Raw genomic sequence first — 24470 nt, forward strand, 5'->3', positions numbered from 1 at the left:
TTTTATGTTTTCTACTTGCATAAAAAATACAATCACATGGGGATCGGTTTAATCCGGTTTGGTACGGGTTTGAAAATTTATCGGGAAGTCAAAGAATAAACCAGAAGGGTTTAGTTTAGAATTCTAATGGAAGAGAGAGAGAAATGAGCTGAGATTTTGCGACGGAGGAGGTTTGTCTTTGAGCCACGTAGTACGAACCCTAAATCCTCTTTTAGCTCTGTCCTCCATCTTCAAGCTCTCCGAAAAATCTCAGCTTTCGTCGAATCTTTCTCAAAGTAATCACCTTTTTCCTTCTTTCTACTATGGATTGGTCTTATCGTTCTTCGAATCAGTTCCCAGATGTTTAGATTCTTGGCATTTTTTTTTTTGTTTTTGGCACCCAATTAGGTGAAATTTTGAATTGCGTAGCGGCTCCAAAATCATGCTGTTCAATAGGCTATCAAGATTAGGTTCTCGCATTGTTAAAGAGCTCCCAAGAGGTATATTTTGAAAATTTTTGAAATTGAATTTGTTGTTTTGCTTTTGGTGGTCTGGTGAAAGCAGAGCTCATGTATTATGCTTTTGGGCAGAGAGGCATTTCTCAATGCGTGGAATGAGGATTCTACAAAGGTCTTATGGCCAATATCTGCAATCTTCGGTTAGTCTGAGAGTTTTGTTCTCTGTTTTGAAAATTGTTTGTTGCATTGGTCTAAGTTGAGTATTTTTCATATGAATCTTATTCTGTTTATTTATTAGACATTGGCACTTCCCGTTATGCGTTCAAGCTTTAAGATATGTTCTGTGATTTCTTAATTTTAGTTTTCTCTGAGTGAATTGTGGATAGAAGCTTGTTGATACTAAGTTTGGTTTTTGTTAGGAATCTGAACACCACCCTTGTCAGTATCATGAAATGGTTTAGCTAGTTATAGGATATGTGATGCTTAATGATGATAATATAAGTTCAGCAATCAATAGAGAGAGAGAGACAAAAAACGATTTGGCTTTGGCTCAAACTAATGTGGTGACTTGTGTAAGTTAATTAGCTATGAAGCTTGGGTTTTTGGGAGAGTGGCATGTTCTCTTAACTTGATTTAGTATGTGATGCTCTTTTTTTTCTTCTCGACAGCCAATGCCACAAAGGCAAACTAGGAGTTTCCATGAAGCATTTTTCTCGAATAATCATATGTTTTCTGCATCATATAGCACAGCCACTGAAAAAGGTGGCGAAGAAACAGAAAAGTAAGTTCGTATATATCTCAGAACCACATTCAACTCGTTTACAACAACAAATGTAGACACGGTCATTTATGCACAAGTATTGTTTGCCTGTTCTTTTCAGGATAAACGTTATCTTTGTTGATAAAGATGGAGAGGAAATTCATGTTAAGGTCCCCATTGGAATGAACATCCTTGAAGCTGCTCATGAAAATGATATTGAACTCGAAGGCACAATCTTCTTCCATTTCTTCTATTTCTTCTTTTTTTTTTTTTTTTTTTAAATTTGTTCGATGATGCTTTTTTGCTTAAACCAAGATAGATAGTAACTAATGTCTCAGATTGGTCCTTTCATTGGAAATTTACGGGTTGCTTTTTCTAAATTTTTAGGGGCGTGTGAAGGTTCTCTAGCATGTTCGACGTGCCATGTCATTGTTATGGTAAAACCATCTCTCCCGTACAATCACTCTCATCTATATAGATGATTATGAATTGTGTTTTACCAATTAGTTGAAACTGTAATTGTGATAGGAAACCGAATACTACAACAAACTCGAAGAACCAACAGATGAAGAGAATGATATGCTAGATCTTGCTTTTGGGTTAACAGAAACGTGAGTTATCTCTCTCTCTTACGTTTTAGATGGTTTCAATCGGGGTTCAATACAAGCAAATATTGACAAATGTTCCATTGAAAATGTTCTATAGGTCGCGATTGGGATGTCAAGTCATTGCCAAACCAGAGCTAGATGGAGTACGCTTAGCCATTCCTTCAGCTACCAGAAATTTTGCGGTTGATGGGTTTGTTCCAAAACCTCACTAGTCACACTAAAGCCTCGGAGCTGAGGGGTTATTTTGAGTTTACACTGGTTTACTATCCGAAAATAAACTCATTACATATAATTGCCCTTAGGGAGTTATACAAATGTATTTCAGACGGTGAGCTTTCAATTGCAGCATTGTCTTATTGTTTCTTGAGTTTGATTTAGTTTTTTTGACAAAGCTAAAGATATAGATGAACAGATCAATATACATATGATCAGAAATTCGAAAGCGCTTTGATCATGTTGAGCATTTAATCTCAATATACCCACAGTAGGAAGCCAGGAACGGTCTAAAGGGCTTGTAGTCTTAAACGTTGAGTTAGTTGGGCCACTGTAGGACCGTTGAATTACTTTTAGAGCAAGCAATTAAAACAAGTAACTTTATATTTGCCTAAACTAGTGACGTTAAGACAAAACTTTGTTGTTAGTTCCATCTCTTCAATTTAATAGACAATATACAACTTTAACTCTTTCTATTTTCACCAATTGTATTTAACTCAACATATATAAGTTTCTATTAATAACTTTTATAATAATTAATTTGTCAATCTTTAGAACAAACTTTTACAATAATATTTTTTGATGCGCCAATAAGATCATGCGTGAATCGCGCACTCGCTCACACGTGTTATATTTTCTCTATAAACAAATCACTATTAAATATCTACTAAAGTTAATTACTTAGATGCATTGTCATTTAGAAAATTAGGCAATTAACAACTCTTTCTACCATGTGTAAACTATTTTACATATTTCTCTATAAAAAAAATTATCAAGATAGAGCCTGAGTACACGCGGCACTTACAATTACTCTATCTCTTATAGTAAATGTATGCAATCTATATTTGATTTGCCTTAAATTGTCATTACACTCTCAATAGATTTTGTATGTGTTTATAAGACTGAATCATTTAATTATAAATATCTTGATTCTCCATTTTTCATATACAAACAAGAGTTAGAAATTAATAAATCTTTAGTTTTTGACTAAACTTAGCCTAAGGTTTATGGTGTATAGATAGATCTTCAGATTTTATTAATACACAATCTTTGACACGTTGCGCTCTCAATCTCACTTTCTTAACTCTCAACCCTATCTCTTCTTATATAAGAAGGGACATCCTCCCAACACCAAATATCATAGCAACAACAAAGTCTTATAGTCTAAACCCAAAAAATCAAGTGCTTCATGAGAGAAATGGATAACTTGATTGTTTTCGCAGATGAAGACGACAACCAACAACTGAATGGAGTGAAGCCCCCACCGCGAGTGTGTGCAAGGTGTAGCTCCAACAACACCAAGTTCTGCTACTTTAACAACTATCGTGTGTCCCAGCCACGCTACTTTTGCAGGAACTGTCGTAGATACTGGACTCATGGTGGGGCTTTAAGGAACGTACCAATTGGTGGAGGCTGCCGTAAAGCCAAGCAGGCTAGAAAAGATAAGTCTCCTGTTTCTCGTATGGTTTCTCCTGACATCCAACAGGTTACCCCTGACATCGAACAGGTTAATCATCAACCTTTCTCGTATGTTCAAGAAAGCAATGAGTTTGTTGGATCTTTTGGTGCTTCTTCTTCTTCTGTTGCTGCTGCTACTGTTGGAAACCATTTTGGTTCTTTGTCTGATATTCGTGGTAATATGGTACCAAATGTGCCTCCTCCATCTCAAAGTTTCCAACCAAATCATCGCCTGGATTTCCAAGATGGATCATTTGAACATGATTATTACAATGTTGGATCCAGTACTAATCCTTTCATAAACCAATCAATTGGTGGTGGTTATGTTGATAATTACAACGGTTATGGCATGGAGCAATACAAGTGGAACCAGAGCTTCAACAACACTCTAACCATGAATCATGACGCCAGCACTAGTGGAAGCAGAGGATCTGACATGACCATGATGCACAACGACAACAAAAACAAGATCAGATACAACAGTGTGATCAAGCATCCTTGTCATCTAGAGAAGCATGGTCCTTAAGACTCTTAACCGTATTAACTGTTTTCTATTTATAATAAAATAAAAGTCAAATGTTTCTCTTTTATGTTTTCTATTGGGTTTTTTTTTCTTTTAAGTTTCCATCTTTTGTTTCTTAAAAGATTCAGAAATAAGTTGCTTCTCTGATCTTTTTTTTCCTTTGTATAATAATATTAATTATCTATTTTATTTTTAAAGTATAATGTATAAATATCTTTTAATCACCAGTTCGTTTCAATTTTTTGCAATCTGCATATATCTTTCTTGGTTATGTTATATGGTTATAATTAGGTGTCTTGAGCCTAATCACAAACTAATTTTCAGAGTATTTTAAAAACATGATTGGAGCGGAAACAAATTACGTCCAACATAAACCGTTATGTAATCAAGAGAGACTTAGACAATCTAAGTTAACCTCAGTCCTCATCAATGGCACTTGATAATTAACTTCTTGAACACTTAAGTAACTTCCTTTTTACCAAATTTATTTTTATATTAATCTATAAATGACTTTTTTGTTTAATGATTCGATTGAAATTGGGGTTCTTTTTACTAAATATTATCTGTTTGACATAATTAATTATATATTTAATGCAATAATAGATAGTTAATAAAGAGATATATAAATTATAATTATAAAATATACATTTATTATATTATCATTTATTTGGTCAAAGTCAATTATTAATTGATATATAATACTAATAACTTTAAAACACATTCCTAAAATGTCAATTTAGTAGTTGTTAAATAATAAAGTAGATAGATAATCTAAATAAAGTGAGCTTACATATCTCTTAATTATGACCAATCAATAATGATGTAAAACATAGAAACTAATTGAAATATATTGCCTTTAAATCTAATATTTATAGTCTTATTTGGGTGAAAATGAATGACTCTCATTTTCTTTTGTCAACAACTTAATGATCTCTATGTTTTAAATAAAAAATAATTGATTTTTGAGAAAGAAAATAAAAAGTGACTAGTTTCCTAATTTTATGTATTTCTAGGTAACTATAAATATATGGGAAGAACCATATAAAAATCATATACATAAAAGTAAAGTTTCACTCTCTCCTTATTGGTCCATTTGACGTTTAATTTTTTAAAATTTAATATTTATTTTTAATTAAACAACACATTTAATCATATATATTAATGCATACTTTAAATTAATTCTTTACTACTAAGTTGTAACTGAAATTACATAAATTGTGAATTGATTTTTTCTCTTCCATTCCTTTTCATTTAAACACATATTAATTATAATTGTAACTCTTCTAATTTAATTATTTTAGAAATGTAACTTCAACCACTTTTTATCCTATAAATAACCATTCTCACATCCTCCTCCACCATATCCCAAATTCTAAATATTTTCATTGTTTTTTATAATGTTCTTGCATAGGTTGAAAACCCAATTAAGAGTTTGATTATATTTTTTGTTTACTATATTCTCAAAATCTAAATATTTTTGATTTGTTTTGTTTATGTTCTTGTGTGGGTTCAAAACTCATGGTAAGAGCGTGATTATATATTTTGTTAGATTTATCTTATATTTTGTTCAATTTTATTCTTTGTCTTTATGCATTTCTTCCTTCCTTCTTTGTCTTATTATTATTTTTAATTTTCAATTACATATGTATAATAAAATTTTGGTGACTGTAAAAAACAATTATCGATGTAGATTCAACAATACTAATTTCTATCAAAACCCAATGAAGGAATCAAGCTAGAGAAATCATCTTCACTCAAGTATATTTATATATATTTTACATTGTTTTGAATTTTATTGTTCCTTTGTTTTATGTACTTCTTCTTTTCTTCTTTGTTTTCTTATATTATTTTGATTTAAAATACATATGTGGTGACTTGTGTAAGTTAATTAGCTATGAAGCTTGGGTTTTATTGGGTGACTGGCATGTTTTCTTAAATTGATTTAGTATGTGATGCTCTTTTTTTTCTTCTCGACAGCCAATTCCACAAAGGCAAACTAGGAATTTCCATGAAGCATTTTTCTCGTATAATCATATGTTTTCTGCATCATATAGCACAGCCTCTGAAAAAGGTGGCAAAGAAACAGAAAAGTAAGTTCATATTTATCTCAGAACCACATTCAACTCGTTTACAACAACAAATGTAGACACGATCACTAATGCACAAGTATTGTTGCCTAAATGTTAGAACATACATGCATTTTCATGTTCTTAAGGTCCCCATTGGAATGAACATCCTTGAAGCTGCTCATGAAAATGATAAGGTCCCCTGACATCCAACAGGTTAATCATCAACCTTTCTCGTATGTTCAAGAAAGCAATGAGTTTGTTGGATCTTTTGATGCTTCTTCTTCTTCTATTGCTGCTGCTACTATTGGAAACCATTTTGGTTCTTTGTCTGATATTCGTGGTAATATGGTACCAAATGTGCCTCCTCTATCTCAAAGTTTCCAACCAAATCATCGCCTGGATTTCCAAGATGGATCATTTGAACATGATTATTACAATGTTGGATCCAGTACAAATCCTTTCATAAACCAATCAATTGGTGGTGGTTATGTTGATAATTACAACGGTTATGGCATGGAGCAATACAAGTGGAACCATAGCTTCAACAACACTCTGACCATGAATCATGACGTACGCCAGCACTAATGGAAGCAGAAGATCTGACATGACCATGATGTATAACGACAACAAAAACAAGATCAGATACAACAGTGTGATTAAGCATCCGTGTCATCTAGAGAAGCATGGTCCTTAAGACTCTTAACCGTATTAACTGTTTTCTATTTATAATAAAATAAAAGTCAAATGTTTCTCTTTTATGTTTTCTATTGGTTTTTGTATTTTATTATAAAGTTTGCATCTTTTGTTTCTTAAAATTCAGAAATAAATTGCTTCTCTAATCTTTTGTATCTTTCCTTTGTAAAATAATATTAATTATTTATTGTTCCTTCTAGTAATCCCCAGTTCGTTTCATTGTTTTGCAATCTGCATATATCTTTCTTGGTTATGTTATATGGTTACAAACTTATAATTAGGTGTCTTGAGCCAAATCACAAACTAATTTTCAGAGTATTTTAAAAACATGATTGGAGCGGAAACAAATTACGTCCAACATAAATCGTTATGTAATCAATAGAGATTTAGACAATCTAAGTTAACCTCATTCCTCATCAATGGCACTTGATACTTAACTTCTTGAACACTTAAGTAACTTTCTTTTTACCAAATTTATTTTTATATTAATCTATAAATGACTTTTTTTGTTTAATGATTCAATTGAAATTGGGGTTCTTTTTGCTAAATAGTATATGTTTGACATAATTAATTATATATTTATTGCAATCATAGATAGTTAATAAAGAGAAATATAAATTAATATTTATAAAATATACATTTTTATATTATCATTTATTGGGTCAAAATCAATTATTAATAGATATATAAAACTAATAAGTTTTAAAAAAATTCCTAAAATGTCAATTTAGTAGTTGTTAAATAATAAAGTAGATAGATAATCCAAATAAAGTGAGCTTACATATCTGTTATGACCAATCAATAAGGATTTAAAACTTAGAAATTAATTGATATATATTGCCTTTAAATATAATATTTATAGTCCTATTTGGGTGAAAATGAATGACTCTCAGTTTCCTTTGTCAACAATTTAAAGAATTTCTATGTTTTTAATAAAAAATAATTGATTTTTGACAAAGAAAAAAAAAGTGACTAGTTTACTAATTTTATGTATTTCTAGGTAACTATGAATATATGGGAAGAACCTAGGGGTGGGGCGGTGGGCGTTCGGTTTTTCGGTTTGGTTTTGGTCGGTTTTTTTGGTTTACGGTTTTTTTAGTTTTATAAAATTGAAACCATATAGAAACCATATCTATTTTGGTTTGGTTACGGTTTGGTTTTCTCGGTTTACGGTTTTTTGGTTTTATAAAAATAAAACCATATAAAAACCATATGTATCTTGGTTCGGTTTCAGTTTAGTTTCGGTTTAGTTTCGGTTTGGTTACGGTTTTATTAGGTTATTCTATATTTTGCAAAAAAAAAATTATGTTTACTGCATAAAATAAACAAACAATAGAAATAATATATCAGTCAATAAGATATACATAACTTAAAAAAACATAATCTAAATCTAGTTTCGTAAACCCAAAGCTTCCAAATATTTTAAAAAGTAAAATCCAAAGAAAATAATTTAAATAACTATAAATCCAATAAAAATATTCTTAAAGACATTATTAAATATATTATAAACTGCACACATATACTTATATATAAGTATTCCAAATTTTTATTAAAAATCAAAAAAGCCATTCGGTTTTACGGTTTTTAACCAAACCAAACCTAAACCATTTGGTTAATAAATATGACAACCAAATGGTTTTTTAGACTAAACCATAACCAAACCAAACCATTTATTTCGGTTTGGTTTGGTTCGGTTTTTTGCATTACGGTTTTTTTGCACCCCTAGAAGAACCATATAGAAAAATATTATAAATAGGAAGCTGTTGGCATGACAAAAATGTGGTGTTGAAAATTATTAAAATTAGGTTATTTTCAATAACCTATTTATAATTGTTTTGAAGCTGTTGAAGTTGTTGGCACGACAAAAACATCTTATTGTTTTGTTAACACTATCAATTTTAGAATATTAGACATATCTAATTAAGTTGATTTATTATGATTATGTAACAACAAATTGCACCATTCGTGAAATTCTAGAATTGATAATCAAAATAAAATTTTACAATCTTAAACCCTAAAAAAAACAAATAATATTAACAAAAAAACAAATGTAATTTAAAATTTAAAAGTTTTAGCTATACAAAATTATCCCGCGGTGTACCGCGAGTTAAAATCTAGTTTTCACTTAAGTAACTGTATCTTTTTACCAAATATATTAATATTTATATTAATCTATAATTGACTTCTTTTTTTAATGATTCGGTTGAAATTGGATACTATTATCTTTATTTTTGCTAAATATATGTTTGACATAAACAATTATATATATAATTATTGCAATAATAGATAGTTAGTAAAGAGAAATATAAATTAATAATTATAAATATACATTTATTATTATAATTATATCAATTGTTTAGTCAAAATCATTTATAAATTTATTTCTGAAAGTATCAAAATCACATATTAATATGATATATGGAATAATAAATTATTATTTTTACAAAACAAATTTCTAAGTAATTGTTAAATAATAACTTGTGAAGATGGTGAGATTGATTCGGAGGGTGTGGATGAGGGTGAATCTCACTCTGAGGATACACATGACATGAGGGTGGCTCCCAAAAGATTTTCCCTTCTTCTAGTCAACTCAAATCACAGCGTGGGAGATCTCGCCCACGTTCTAAGCTGATAGTGACACGCAAAGACCAGCTTATGGCTACTTCCACACAACCATCCAAGAAGGCTTTCCTTGGGAAGCACTAATGATTATGTCGTCTCTTTTTTCGTGGAATCTACAAAATGCGTAAACATAATGTAGTTGGATAATGGTGTAAATCAGCTTAGCCGTTTTTTGGTTGTCTACTTGAGACTCGTGTTCAAGAGGACAATTTTCCGTCTATTTTTGACTTTGTTCTTCCTGGTTGGAAAGCAGAAACAAATTATGATTATCACAGACTAGGCAGGATTTGGGTATGTTGGCGTGACTCGTGAGGATGTCATGGTTCAAATCCTCTACAAAAGTTCTCAGATTATTACATGTTGGGTTATGTCAAAGACGGGGTCTCAGTTTGTGGTCTCTTGTGTGTAAGCGTTTAATTCTCAAGCCGTCAGATTGTTGCTTTTGGGAGGATATACAAGAGAATCACAATCGTTTTGCTCAAGGCAGGTTCCCTTGGGTTATTATGGGCGACTTTAATGAAACTTTGGCTTCCTCGGAACATTCTCGTGGTACTACTCCTGTGAACGTTTCCGGTGTTACTAGTTTTTCAATCTCTGATATCAGGATGTGAGTTGGCGGATCTGGCCTATGTTGGTCCTCAGTTTACTTGGTGGAATAATCAGGCTGACAATCCCATTGGTAAGAAGCTGGATCGTGCTCTTGTGAATGATGTTTGGGAACAGGTTTTCCCTGATAACAGAACAACACCAAAATCAGAATTTTTGGTTTCTGCTCAAAATGGTGTCGATCTGGGAAAGGAAGCTATGGGCCTAAACAAGTTAACAAAGCCCAATCGAGTTAACCAAAGCCAGTCCAAGAGTTTAATATCTCCTGCAACGGTAATGTCACAAGAAGACAAGAAACGAGGCAAAGCAAAACTCGTTGAGGACAGTACGGAGACAGTCAAGCTGTCAAACCGTTTTGCAGCCCTTGATCCGTCCTGCTCAAGAAGATCATGACAGCTGGCGGAAGACTCTAGAATCATCGAGAAAACATCTAGGGTTTATGTTTCTAAGATATAAATAAGCTTGTAAACTCTCTCTTGTAATCTAAGCAGAAATGAGAAATTGAAAGCTTCAACCTAAAAACAACTTTTACTTTCATGGTATCAGAGCACATGGCTTTAGCATCCATGGCCTCTTATTCAGTTCCGTCTTTAAACATTTCCAACTGTGTTACGGTTACGCTTACGCAAAAGAACTACATCCTGTGGAAAAGTCAGTTCGAGTCATTCTTGGCGGGTCAAGGCTTGCTGGGATTTGTTACTGGTTCTATCTCTGCTCCAAGCACCACAGCGGTTGCAACAAGTCTTGATGGCACCAGAACAGAGGCAACAAATCCAGAGTACTCGACTTGGCACCGTACAGATCAGGTTGTCAAGTCTTGGCTTTTGGGATCTTTCTCGGAGGACATACTGAGTGTGGTGACTAGCTGTTCTACTTCACACCAGGTATGGATGTGTCTAGCTAATCATTTTAACAGAGTATCCTCATCTAGGCTGTTTGAGCTTCAAAGGCGTTTACAGACTCTAGATAAGAAGGATAGAACTATGGAATCTTACCTTAGGGATCTTAAGGGAATCTGTGACCAGCTAGCTTCAGTTGATAGTCCTGTGACTGAGAAAATGAAAATCTTTGCTGCAATGAATGGTCTAGGAAGAGAATATGAGCCAATCAAAACCACTATTGAAACTCTTGTTGATAGCTCTCCAAATCTTACCTTAGATGATGTAATCCCAAAGTTAACTGGATATGATGATCGACTTGTGGGATATCTATCTGAGACTGCTGCGTTGGTTACGCCTCATGTTGCCTTTCATGTCTCTCAACCAACAAGCGAGTACTATCACCAGAACAACTCTAGGGGGAGAGGCAATGGCAACCGATACGGTCGGGGAAGAGGCTCCTTCTCGACAAGAGGACGCGGCTTTCATCAACAGATCTCCTCTGATGGTTCTCAGACGACTCGCAGCTCAGTGGTGTGTCAGATATGTGGTAAAACAGGACATCCTGCACTCAAATGTTGGCACAGATTCGACAATGGATATCAGTATGAGGATGTTCCACGCGCTCTAGCTGCAATGAGGATCACAGAGGTAACAGATCAACATGGTGCAGATTGGCTTCCGGACTCAGGCTCCTCTGCCCATGTTACCAACACAGTTCAAAACCTGCAACAGGCACAACCATATCACGGTAATGATTCGGTAATGGTAGGTGATGGTTCATTTCCTCCAATAACTCACACAGGCTCAACCAGTATTGCTTCAACTTCAGGTAAAATGCCTCTTAAAGACGTCCTTGTTTGTCCCGACATTGCTAAGTCATTACTGTCTGTCTCGAAACTTACCACAGATTATCCATGTTTTGTTGCTTTTGATTGTGATGGGGTGTGTATAAATGATAAGGTCTCAAAGAAGCTGTTGGTAATGGGAAGCCTGCATAACGATCAGTACCGGCTGGAGGAACCAAAACCTCATGTCTTCTACTCCACGCAGAAGCACTCAACCAGTGATGAAGTCTGGCATAGAAGACTGGGGCATCCTAACTCTCAAGTCCTTCAGCAGCTCGAGAAAAGTGGTTCTATTTCTATCAACAAGTTTATCAAGTCAGTGTGTGAAGCATGTCAGCTGGGAAAAAGCTCAAGGCTTCCATTTTCTGCTTCTTCTTTTACTGCAACAAAACCTCTTGAGAGGGTTCACTGTGATCTGTGGGGGCCCTCTCCAATAATTTCTTTTCAAGGTTTTCGATATTATGTAGTGTTTGTGGACAACTTTTCACGGTTCAGTTGGCTCTTTCCACTGAAAATGAAATCAGACTTCTTTCAAATATTTGTTCTATTTCAAAAGATGGTGGAAAATCAGTTTGAGTGCAGAATCAAAGGCTTCCAGTGTGATGGAGGTGGAGAGTTCATCAGTACACAGTTTCTGAAACATTTGCAAGAACATGGGATCCAACAGTTTCTCTCTTGTCCTCATACACCACAACAGAATGACTTAGCTGAGCGCAAGCATAGACATGTCACTGAATTAGGCATGTCAATGTTATTTCAAGGCAAACTTCCTCTAAAATACTGGGTGGAAGCTTTTTACACAGCCAATTTCTTGATTAATCTTCTACCAACATCAGCATTGGTAGATTCAATCTCTCCATATGAAAAACTACACAGAAAGAAACCTGTCTAGGATATCGATGTTTGTATCCTCCCACGGGAAGAGTCTACATAAGCAGACATGTGATCTTCGATGAGGCTACTTACCCTTTCTCCACAATTTATAAAGCCCTGCATCCAGAAACAGTGACTCTGTTACTCTCTGCCTGGCATAAAAGCTTCATTCCGGTCAATGTAGACTCTGTGGTGTCTACTCCTGCAACGGTTCCAGCTGTTTCATCATTGCCAAACTCCTCTCAATTCCATGATGTCGTTGCTGCGCCTGTGAGTGAGGAATGTTCTGAGCGTACGACAGGCTCCAAACCTGCTTCTATTGGCGACAATGTTTTTCATTCACAGGAAAACGCCTCAACGGTGTCTTCAGATGAACTTTCTTCTAGTGATGATGACAACCAACCTTCTCCCAGTCAGAACTCACACCCAATGATCACGAGGGGAAAGGATGGCATTCGTAAGCCCAATCCACGGTATGCACTTATGACACACAAGGTCTCCTATCCAGAACCAAAGACTGTCTCAGCAGCTTTAAAAGGTCCTGGCTCGACAGGAGCAATGGGAGAGGAGATGTCTACATGCAAAGAGGTTATGACTTGGACTCTAGTGCCTCCGGAGCCAGAAATGCATGTTCTAGGAAGCAAGTGGGTGTTTCGTACTAAACTGAATGCTGATGGAACTCTCAATAAGCTCAAAGCACGGTTGGTGGCAAAGGGCTTTGATCAAGAGGAAGGGATAGACTACTTGGAAACTTACAGCCCTGTGGTCAGAACACCAACAGTAAGGATGGTGTTTCATGTTGCAGTCTGCAATAACTGGGAATTAAAACAAATGGATGTTAAAAATGCATTTCTCCATGGAGACCTTGAAGAAACAGTTTATATGAAACAACCAGCAGGATTTGTTGATCAAGATAAGCCAGACTATGTGTGTCTCCTTCACAAGTCTTTATATGGCCTGAAGCAGTCTCCTAGAGCATGGTATGACAAATTTAGTACCTTTCTCTTGGAATTTGGTTTTATATGCAGCTTGTGGGATCCTTCACTCTTTGTCTACTCACGCAACAACGACCTGATCTTTCTGCTGCTCTATGTTGACGACATGATAGTCACTGGTAGCAACTCAAAAACCCTCACTTATCTGCTAGATGAACTCAATAAACAGTTCAGAATGAAGGATTTGGGCAGAGCTCATTATTTCCTTGGTATACAGCTTCAATATTTTCCTGATGGTATGTTCATGTCTCAGCAAAAATATGCAGAGGATCTCCTAGTCACTGCTCAGATGGAGAACTGCGCTCCCATGCCAAAACCACTACCCCTAGAGCTTGATAAAGTACTAGATCAAGATAAAGAGTTCATGGAGCCAACATATTTTCGCAGTTTGGCTGGTAAACTTCAATATCTCATATTGACTCGACCGGATATTCAATTTGCTGCTAATTATGTGTGTCAGAAGATGCACAAACCCACCATGTCCGATTTCCATCTGCTCAAACGCATACTGAGATATGTCAAGGGAACAATTACAATGGGCATAACCTACACGAGGAATGGTGACTATACAATTAGCGCCTACAGTGATTGTGATTACGAGGATGACAATGCTCTCACGACTTACAGTGACAGTGATTATGCAAACTGTAAAGCCACAAGAAGATCTGTAGGTGGCTATTGTACGTTTATGGGTCCAAATCTTATCTCTTGGTCGTCTAAGAAACAGCCTACTGTCTCGAAAAGCTCCACTGAAGCAGAGTACAGAAGCATGTCAGAAACAGCTTCAGAAATCAAGTGGATGAGCTCTGTTCTGCGAGACTTGAATGTTCCTCTACACACCACTCCAGAGCTCTACTGTGACAATCTCTCGGCGGTTTACTTAATGGCCAATCCCGCGTTCCACTCCCGCACAAAACATTTTGATGTTGATCATCACTACGTTCGCGAACGTGTGGCCCTGAAGACGTTGACAGTGAAACAGAACAACACCAAAATCAGAATTTTTGGTTTCTGCTCAAAACGGTGTCGATCTGGGAAAGGAAGCTATGGGCCTAAACAAGTTAACAAAGCCCAATCGAGTTAACCAAAGCCAGTCCAAGAGTTTAATATCTCCTGCAACGGTAATGTCACAAGAAGACAAGAAACGAGGCAAAGCAAAACTCGTTGAGGACAGTACGGAGACAGTCAAGCTGTCAAACCGTTTTGCAGCCCTTGATCCGTCCTGCTCAAGAAGAACATGACAGCTGGCAGAAGACTCTAGAATCATCGAGAAAGCATCTAGGGTTTATGTTTCTAAGATATAAATAAGCTTGTAAACTCTCTCTTGTAATCTAAGCAGAAATGAGAAATTGAAAGCTTCAACCTAAAAACAACTTTTACTTTCATTCCCAACCTCCTATGCTAGCTTCGAGACTTGTGGAGTTTCAGACCACTGTCGTTGCAGTGTGCATCTGTCTACTCACTCTCAACAGACCCGCCAACCTCCTATATGTTTGGTACTCACTCTCAACAGTTCCTCTCTTCTGTCCAGCAGGTTTGGGATTCGTTTGAGCCCCTTTATTTCTCCCGTTCAGCACTCTTCCTGTTTCATCGGAAACTTAAGAAACTCAAGTTCAGTATGCGAGCTCTCAATAAGGAAAAGTATGGAGACATTCCTCAAAAAACAAAGGAGGCTTTTGAGGAGCTTTGTGCTTGTCAAAACATAGCACTCGCATCGCCAAACACCGAAACATTTGAGGCGGTGTCTGTGGCAACTGATACGTGGAACCATCTGGCTGGGATTGAAGAACAGTTTTATTACCAAAAATCTATACTGAGCTGGATGAAGTTTGGTGATCATAGCACTGCATTCTTTCATCGCACTACGCAAGCTCATGCGTCAAAAAATGCGATACGTCGGCTAATCACGGCAACAGAGGAAGAGCTCAAGGAATTACCAGCCATTAAACAAGAAGCAGCAGGCCATTTCCAGAGGTTCCTCCAAACGAGACCGGATAATATAGAGGAGGTCCAAGAGAGTTTTTTAACAGAGCTTATTGATTACCGTTGTGATGATCATACGGCCAGTGCTTTAGTTCGTGACATTACCGCAGAGGAAATCCGTAATGTATTGTTCTCTATGCCATCGAATAAGGCTTCTGGACCCGATGGCTATCTATTGGAGTTTTATCGATCTGCATGGCCTATTGTTGGGAAGGACTTTGTAACCGCAGTTCAATCTTATTTTCTCTACGGTTTCATCCCTCGGGGGTCAATGCCACCATCCTTTCCTTGATCCCCAAGACAACAGCTCCTACCACGATCAAAAGACTATTGCTCCTCGCAGCGTTCTCAAGCTGGACATATGAAAAGCTTTTGACACTGTTGAGTGGCCTTTCATAACTGCGGTTTTAAAAGCAATAAGACTACCAGATCAGTTTGTTCACTGGGTTTATATATGCCTCTGCACTGCATCGTTCTCTGTGGCCATGAATGGTGAGCTTGAGGGTTTCTTTCCGAGTTCACGCGGGCTTCAACAAGGTTGTTCCTTATCTCCCTACCTGTATGTCATTGTGAACAATGATTTCTCTCGTTTGTTAAACAAGGCAACGTTACAGGGTCAGTTTGGATTTCATCCTCGTTGTAAAGACATGGGTCTCACACATCTCAGTTTTGCGGATAATATCTTAAGAGTTCATTGATGGTGATGCTTCTTCCCTTCAAGGCTTAATGTCTGTTCTAGATGCTTTTGGCAAGCTCTCCGGTCTGTTTATCAATGCTTCCAAATCTGCAATTTTTGTTGCAGGCCGAAATTCGTAGAGTATTGTAAGTGAAGCAGAGCGGTTAGGCATTCCTAAAGAAAGTCTACCAATTAAATGCCTTGGCCTCCCCCTCACAACCAAGACATAGCAAGTATCATAGCAAACTTATATTCGGGACAGCTATTCAGTCTCCAACTTATTCAGTCTGTCATAGCAAGTATCGCAAACTTTTGGTGTTCCGTGTTGTGGCTCCCAAAGGGCTGTTTTGATGTGATTGGTAGCTTGTGTAACTCCTTTCTATGGCCCAGTTCTCCTCTGAATCACTCACAAGCAAAGGTCGCATGGGAGGATGTTTGTAAACCAAAGGCAGAGGGCGGTCTGGGTATTAGATTGTTGCGTGATTTCCTCGCTTGTTTTTGTTCTCAGCGTAAATTGGCGTTTATTTACTGCTTTTGGATCTCTATTGGTTGCTTGGTCACACCGCTATCTTCTACCTAATGCATCGTTTTGGAGTGTTCGTGTTTGGAACGTTGGGTTTTTGGATTTGGAAAAAAATCTTAAAGTTGCGACCACTTTGCTTTCTCTCTTATACGTATGGAGGTCAAGGATGGTCACTCTACTAGTTTTTGGTGGGATAACTGGACCGGTGCTGGCCATTTAATAGATGTTGTTGGGGATATTGGCCCTCAACACATTGGTATTCCCGCCACGCTATTGGAGCTGAGATTGGTCATGATCAAAGTTGGTCTATCCGCATAGCAAGAGGTCCCATCTATCGGGCTGTTGCATATATCATCAATCACATCTCTGATCTCTCCTCCCATTGCTACCGCTGGACGAGATAAGGTGCTCTGGATGTATCAGCAGGGTGAGTATCGCTCCTCTTTTTCTTCTAAATGCATGTGGAATCTCATACGTGATACCTCACCGAAGGTTTCTTGGTCTACACTCATATGGTTTCCCCAAGCCATCCCTATATTTTTTTTTCATTGCTTGGCTTGCCGTCAAGGATCGACTTTCTGCGGGACAACGAATGGGTTATGGGGTCAAGCTCTGCGGTTTCCTCTGTGCGGTGAACGAGATGAAACTCGTGATCACCTATTTTCTGCATGTTTGTACTTCTTCTCCATCTGGGCTGATCTGTGTACTCCTCTCTTGCGACGCCGTACAACTCCGGATTGGAATGCCACGCTCGCTGCACTCCTGGGCAAGACATCACTAGCGACTGATGCAGCTCTTGCTCGTTTGCTGTTCCAAGCTGTAATCTACCATGTTTGGCGAGAGAGAAATAGACGGAACCACCGTGCGGGTTACCTATCTGTTCCGCAACTGACAAGGTTGATTGAGAAAGACGTCACGGTTCGTATAATGAGCCTCAACTACTTGCCTCCAAGAAAATATAGCGGTCTCTTGACGCGTTGGACCTCGCTCTGTGCGCCCTCCTTGTGACTGTTTTTGTTTTGAATTCTTTGTCTGAGTCTTTGTTTAGACTCACCTCCATCATTTTCTATTCTTTCCAAACTTTACCAAACCTTCGTAATTATATTCTTTTTTTTGTTGGTAAATAAATTTAACATTTCAACCAAAAAAAAAAAAAGTCATTGTTAAATAATAAAGTAGACAGATAATCTAAATAAAATGAGTTTACATCTATGTCATGACCAATCAGTAATGATCTAAAACTTATAAATTAATTGAAATATATCTTCTTTCAAATGTATAATATTTGTAGTCTTATCTAGGTGAAAATTAATTACTTTCTTTTGTCAAAAAATTAAACGAACTTCTATTTAATTAAAAAAAATAACTGATATTTTTGAAGAAAAAAATAGTAACTAAATTACTACGTTTTATGTATTTCTAGGAAGTACATAAACGTAGTAATTTTCTTTATTTTAAAGATTTTTAAAAGGTTAAATATGAAAAATATTTAAAACTTTTAAAATATTATAATTTGGTACAAGTTGTTGGCTAGAAAATATTTTTCATATTTAACTTTTTAAAAGTTTTAAATATTTTTCATATTTAACCTTTTAAAAATCTTTAAAATAAAGAATCGGAATATACCAAATAAAAGTTTTTAAAGTTTGAATGACTGATAAATCAAGCTTTCTACTCATTTATATTTGGAATCATTTTGGTATCTTTTATAGTTGACTCTGAAACATTGCCCAATTTTTTTAGACTATGTGGGATATTGTACCCGTATTTTTTTATTCATCTATTGAGTAATATATGTCCGTTTTAAAAAATTTGTATTACATCATATGCAGAAAAAATTACAATTTTATTAACTAAATGTATTATAGAATAATTCAAAATAATTTAAATATAAATTCAAATAAAAATGAAAGGGAATTATATATTTATGTTTAAATGAGGTAGAAAGATTTCCTTATTTTTAAAAATCTTACCTATAATTAACTTTAAAATTTTGGTAACTAATATTAACGTCGATGCATTAAATGTAAAAACTTTCCAAAAAGTATTTTTGAGCAAAAACTGCTGCAAAAATATTAGTATAGATTCTTTCTTGGTTCCACTCTCTAACATTCTCATTCTTAATTAAAGCTGTGGTGCAAATACATACGATGTCAAAGCATGCATGGACAGACCTCGCGCACGTGGAGGAGCCAAATTCAACAATCTCAAAAGCATCTATGATCATTCTACTCACTCTCATGTGCAAGCAAAGAAGCACCAGAAGAAGTACCAAGAAGAAAAAGAAGAAGAAGGAGGTAAAAGCGATCTTCCTTTTCCTAAGCAGAGGAGAGTAGTCATAACAGGATTTACAGGGAAGGAGTTGGTTGATGCTCTACCACCAATTCAGTTTGAAAGCCACGGAAGCATTTGTACACTTCCAGCTGCTTGGGATTGTGATAAAGCGGAAGAATCCATTTAACATTTCAACCAAAAAAAAATATATATATAGTCATTGTTAAATAATAAAGTAGACAGATAATCTAAATAAAATGAGTTTACATCTATGTCATGACCAATCAATAATGATCTAAAACTTGTAAATTAATTGAAATATATCTTCTTTCAAATGTATAATATTTGTAGTCTTATTTAGGTGAAAATGAATGACTTTCTTTTGTCAAAAATTTAACAAACTTCTATTTAATTAAAAAAAATAACTGATTTGTTTGAAGAAAAAAAGTAACTGAATTACTACGTTTATGTATTTCTAGGAAGAACTATAAAAAACTATTATAATTTGGTACAAGTTGTTGGCTAGAAAACAAATGTTATCTCCGATTTTCCTAAACCCAAAACTGCCACTTTCTTAAATGATATTGGAAATATAAGGCAGTTGAGATTGAAAATATAGTTTTTATAATAATAGAAGTTGGTGTTATACTGTCATATAAATTAATTGTTAGAACATTAATATTAACTTTGTTCATAGATATAGCTGCCTTTGTACTGAAGATGAACAGTATTGATCACAAGGATATTAGACCATGTCCAATGGAGCAACCCATATGGATTGCTCAAAAATAAACTAATCATTTCATTAATATTAAATTAATCAAAGCAACTCTCTAAGTACTTCAATCAAAATCATCCTTCCAATAGAGAAACCCTATCAAAGTTGCTTAATCATCATAATTCAAATTTTTAAAACAATTGCAAGTTTCTTAATTATATGTAATCTTTAGTTGAATCAAATTGTATATAAACCTTTTAATTGAATCAAAAACAGATCCCCTAAAGAGAAGCCTGAAACCTTTAGCAAAGATAATATCTTGACAAGAAATGTAGAATTTGAACAAGCTGCAATATTCAGTATCTAGCCTGCCAATCTATTCTTGAAACAATAGAGTATAAAAATCTCTTGACATTTACACTTGGAGATGTTGTTGTGTGTGTCTCATCCAAACAAAAACAAATTTAAACATAGGTATCGATCAATGTGAGATCACTGCAGGCAATGCAGTTTCCAAGAGCAGACGTTCATCAATTCGCTGGACCACAAAAGAAGAGATGAGAACAGACCTGAGTTTTATTGAGAAAGCACAACAGGAGCTTCAAAAGAAGAGATGAGAACAGACCTACGATATTCTCCGTTTGTAATCAGCCAATGTCTATGCGTTTCTTCACTTGCCAGCTTTTTCCTTTGCACTTATATATGTCTTCACTATATCTTTGGCTTTCTCTTCTCTTCAAACCGTTTCTCTTCTCTTCTCTTCTGATTTCTGAAGCTTCTTAATCTCTGCTTTATACCTCTCAATCTAATAAAAAATTACAGAAATTGAAAACAACCAAACCTATATCATTGGCTACCCAACCCAACTACATTTTTAATGTAATTATGAGCAAATAACTCATTCACTAGTGGAGCTTAGCATCAAATGTGATTCTCTTAACACATCTAGAGACTACAAACAGTACAAAGAACACCAATATCAAGTGTAAGCGTTTATGCAGTGATGAAATTCCAGTTATCAACACACAGATGAAGATACTTAAAAAACTAGCAAGCCTCTGAAATATTACAAGCTAACAAACTTAAAACAGGCAGAACAAGGAACAAGATTATCAGGGATGAGACGGGCACATGTACTAACATCATATTACCAGCACAGCAAGCTGCCAATGCGTATTTCTCTCTTAGTTCCCATTTAACATCAAAGCAACGGAAATGATGAACACAGAAAACATAGTTTCTCCACACCAACTGTTATTAGAATCTAGTGTGTACCCTGAATGTTGAACCCATCTTTGGCACTAGTCTCCATGAACAAAGCACCAAACTCACGAGCTTTATTATCCCCTTCCTCTGTTGTAACTTGCCTGTTTTTGTTGAATCAAATCACATCACACACAATTCCTGCGCATCATCATCAAAAGGAGAGCTGGTCAGTGGAGAATATGCTCCTGAATGAGTCGTCGTTATGTGAATGTGAGGGACAAAATATTTAGCAGACGAAAATCCCCCAATTCTAGCTCAACAATTGAACACAAACCTTCAAATCCCAACCAGATGAATTAATATAACATCCCACCATAGTTTCCAGCATAAGAAGCATGTGAATCCATCCCAGCTGAAGAATGGAGGATCTGAAAACGAGAAATTGTTTATGGGGATTTTGAATTCATTACCCGTTAAACTGATTTGGACATGACCGATCCGAAATTGGTGATGGATAAACCAATAGAGGCGAAGAAACCTCCGCCATTTTTTGGATCGTTAGAAGCCATCAATCATCACCGCTGATTACAGAAACAACTGAGTATTAGATCGATCAGCTATGGAGAAGACAAAGAAGCCGGTTCGTCGAGAGGAGGAAATAGAGAGAGGAAAGAGAGAGAGAAAAAAAAAAATGAGAAAACAAAAAAAAAACTGTGTTTATATTTTATCCAAACCCAACCAGAAATTGACACGTACCGTGTCTTCACCGTTCCTTCCTATACTTCTCAGAGAAATGGTTCTGAGTTTTTGTGGGCCAATTCTTTTAATTTTTCTTTTCTTTTTGCTCTAGAAATTGTATGAGTACCCAAAAAAAACACCACTGGACATGTTCTTAGAGTATCTTTTGCACACACAAAAGGGGATATTAGAGCATCTGTATGTATAAAAGAATTAGCACATATTCTATCATATATATATGATTGTGGACTCAACATAGTTTATATCTTTTTTGGTCGTCAGCTAGTTTATATTGATGACAACAGTTTCCAAATTGTTTCGACCTATTCATCTTGACCGCAAAATTCTGTGTCTCTACGGCTACAGCGTGGCATACTACACACTTAATTCACAAACTCATAAAGTCACCGCTTGACTCGCTTCTTAAACCGAATTAGTTTTATTGTTTAATATAATAAGTATATAAAATCGATAATACTACAGTATTTGCTATACCAGAAAGTTGTCAATATAGAGAAAAATATTAGTGTGTGCATTTATGAGTTTAAGTGTGTAGTATGCCACGGCTACATCGTATGGAGGTGTTTTGTTTGTTGGACCTTGCATTTTAAACTAGAGTCGCGTCTGACAAACAGATCAAAAGTGATAACAACCTGGCTAAAGAAGATCCTTCTTTGAAAAGCAAAATTCTTCTTTTTTAAAATAACTTTAAATAGTTACTACTAGTTACTAGACCTACCAAACCAAAAAAAAAAAAAAAGAAGAAGCTGTCCACCAGATTGAATAATTTTTGTTGGGTTTGGTTTGACTCTAATTTGGTTCACCAAAAGCATGCTATTATGTATCTCAATTTGGACTTCCTTTTATCGAATTACCTAATAATGGCCAAACGCGAGTTATAAGAGGAGCTGAAGACAAATTGTTAGTGCCACTATTAACACAAAAGAGTGAATGTCAGAAAATTGGTGTAACGTAACTAATGATCCGTACAAACAAACTACAAAGTAAATGTAACCTTGTAAAGAAGCTAAGACCTTGTTTATCGGGGGATGATGATAGAGTTCTTAGGTTTTTGGGTAAAAAAAAATAATCAGAATTGGAAAAAAATGTAAGATCTCCCCTTATATAAGAGATCGATTCTTTGTTTAAAAGGCGATACGTGTCGTTTTTGTATTGACTGAAAGAATAAATCAAAAGAGAAAATAAAAACATTTGCTCGATTTTTTTTCCGTCTCTCTCTCTCTCGGTTGCGAGACGAAACGATCGATGAATATGGAATTTGAAGCTTGAAGCTTGAAGGTTTTGAATCGAATGACCTGGAATCAGAGGAAGAGTATGGATTCTTAAGGACTGGGGAGAAAGAGATAAGTAGCAACGGTGATTTGGAAGCCAATCGCGGAAGAAAGAATCGACTAACAGTTGGAGATGGATGCGGGTTGAATATGGCAGCGGCTGTGTTTATGTTTTTAACCGCTGAATTGAAACAACGTTTAAAAATATTAGACGCAGGTCGTCGCAGCGTTTGCCGCAGCGTCATGACGCAGGTACCTGCGGCAAGCAAACAAACAACCATATCTGCGTCTGCCGCAGCCGCAGGTACCTGCGTCTGCCGCAGCCGCAGGTACCTGCGGCAGCCAAACGAACAAGCCCAATATCTTGAGGATCCTTATTGTTTGGTTTATCTCTGTTAATTGAATTTGCAGGCTTCTATGAAAGAATGTGAAGCTTGTCTCGGTTCAGGAATCTGTCCTGAATGCAAAGGTGAAGGCTTTGTACTAAAGAAACTATCAGATGCAACTGCTGAGAAAGCAAGACTCAGCGCAACAAATATGGCCACACGATATACAGCCGGGTAATAATTAACTTCCTCATTGTTGTTTCCTTCAGTCTCATCGAAAGGTTTAGCATAGCTTTCTTGTGTTGTTTAATATATGACGGATTCTCTACTGTTTGAAAACTCTCATCAAACTTAAGTTGTACATTTGCAATGTTTTAGCGTCATACTTGTTTAGTTCTTTCTTACTCTTTCCAGATTCTCTTAACGCGATCTGTTTCTAAGTTGTAAAGATTACCAAAGTCAATTGCTTCTTCTTTGGTCTTTGTTTATATCTCTATGACGTCTCTCCAAGGAAGAAAAGACTCTTTAAGGTATGACTAGTTGCGCCTAAAACACTAGTCTCTTTTTCAATACTTGATCGATTCTTTAAATTAAAAGTTTGATTTTGGAAGACCTTTAAAAGACTCAGCTTGTCCATGAAACAGAGAGAAAAAACTGATGCATAAGCCTTTTAACAAAACGACATTGTACATCACGAGCACCGGGCTCACTGAACCTCACTTATCAAGTCAGGATCTTACTCGGTACATCTCTCATAAGAGGAACATAAAACAAGAAAACATAAAGCTAGCTTTGAGGGTTATTTATATATGGAGAAAAGATGTAATGTGACTATATCCTTCACTAGACATGAGCCGGGGATCCAGTCTCCGGTGTTGGATCATCACTGATGATTCATCAGCCAACATCGCCTTGTGGCCTCTCTCTAAGCGACTCTTTTCAGCAAACTTAATGCTTCCCTCATGTAGACCTAAGCTCTTCTCTTCCTCTGTCCATTCAGCTCCATAGTAATGCTCCTCTTTTGATTTCTCTCCGTCTTGCGATGGCCTCAAGAACATGCTTCCCCACTGTGGGAAATGTATAAACGCAACCGGAAGGGAACACACGACAGCCATAACACCCATTAACGATAGTCCTTCAGCTGTAAACGG

The 24470-nt window shown here is 35.9% G+C and overlaps 2 protein-coding genes, 1 long non-coding RNA gene and 2 pseudogenes across 6 annotated transcripts; 4 read left to right on the forward strand and 1 right to left on the reverse strand.

The window, feature by feature from the left end:
• The first annotated feature begins 102 nt into the window (after window positions 1-102).
• LOC104731439 (adrenodoxin-like protein 2, mitochondrial) lies at window positions 103-2259 on the forward strand. Of its 2 annotated transcripts, XM_087478847.1 has the most exons (8): window positions 103-275; window positions 388-479; window positions 570-637; window positions 1106-1218; window positions 1319-1425; window positions 1585-1634; window positions 1726-1808; window positions 1903-2259. In XM_087478847.1, the coding sequence occupies exons 2-8, from the start codon at window positions 422-424 to the stop codon at window positions 2015-2017; spliced, it is 594 nt and encodes a 197-aa protein (XP_087334973.1). In that variant the 5' UTR covers window positions 103-275; window positions 388-421; the 3' UTR covers window positions 2018-2259. The 2 variants fall into 2 exon arrangements, with proteins under 2 accessions (XP_087334973.1, XP_087334974.1); XM_087478848.1 differs by lacking the exon at window positions 388-479 and having other exon boundaries at window positions 126-275; window positions 544-637.
• A 712-nt stretch (window positions 2260-2971) lies between these two features.
• On the forward strand, window positions 2972-4223 carry LOC109125008 (dof zinc finger protein DOF4.5 pseudogene; annotated as a pseudogene). Its single transcript, XR_015574784.1, has one exon. The product of XR_015574784.1 is annotated as a dof zinc finger protein DOF4.5 pseudogene (transcript).
• A 1394-nt stretch (window positions 4224-5617) lies between these two features.
• LOC147930414 (dof zinc finger protein DOF4.5 pseudogene) lies at window positions 5618-6907 on the forward strand (annotated as a pseudogene). Its single transcript, XR_015574352.1, has 3 exons — window positions 5618-5757; window positions 5977-6089; window positions 6215-6907. The product of XR_015574352.1 is annotated as a dof zinc finger protein DOF4.5 pseudogene (transcript).
• Window positions 6908-16918: 10011 nt separating this feature from the next.
• On the forward strand, window positions 16919-17773 carry LOC147930415 (uncharacterized). Its single transcript, XM_087476857.1, has 2 exons — window positions 16919-17069; window positions 17334-17773. The coding sequence occupies exons 1-2, from the start codon at window positions 16919-16921 to the stop codon at window positions 17771-17773; spliced, it is 591 nt and encodes a 196-aa protein (XP_087332983.1).
• A 2266-nt stretch (window positions 17774-20039) lies between these two features.
• On the reverse strand, window positions 20040-21903 carry LOC104731442 (uncharacterized). The gene is made up of 4 exons (XR_758612.3): window positions 21298-21903; window positions 21033-21161; window positions 20383-20562; window positions 20040-20295 (listed from the first exon to the last, which is right to left on the reverse strand). It is a non-coding gene; the product is annotated as an uncharacterized LOC104731442 (long non-coding RNA).
• Between the last annotated feature and the right edge of the window lie 2567 nt (window positions 21904-24470).

This window comes from Camelina sativa, chromosome 12 (assembly GCF_030686135.1).
Source record: "Camelina sativa cultivar CO46 ecotype springtype chromosome 12, ASM3068613v1".
Taxonomy (NCBI): domain Eukaryota; kingdom Viridiplantae; phylum Streptophyta; class Magnoliopsida; order Brassicales; family Brassicaceae; genus Camelina; species Camelina sativa.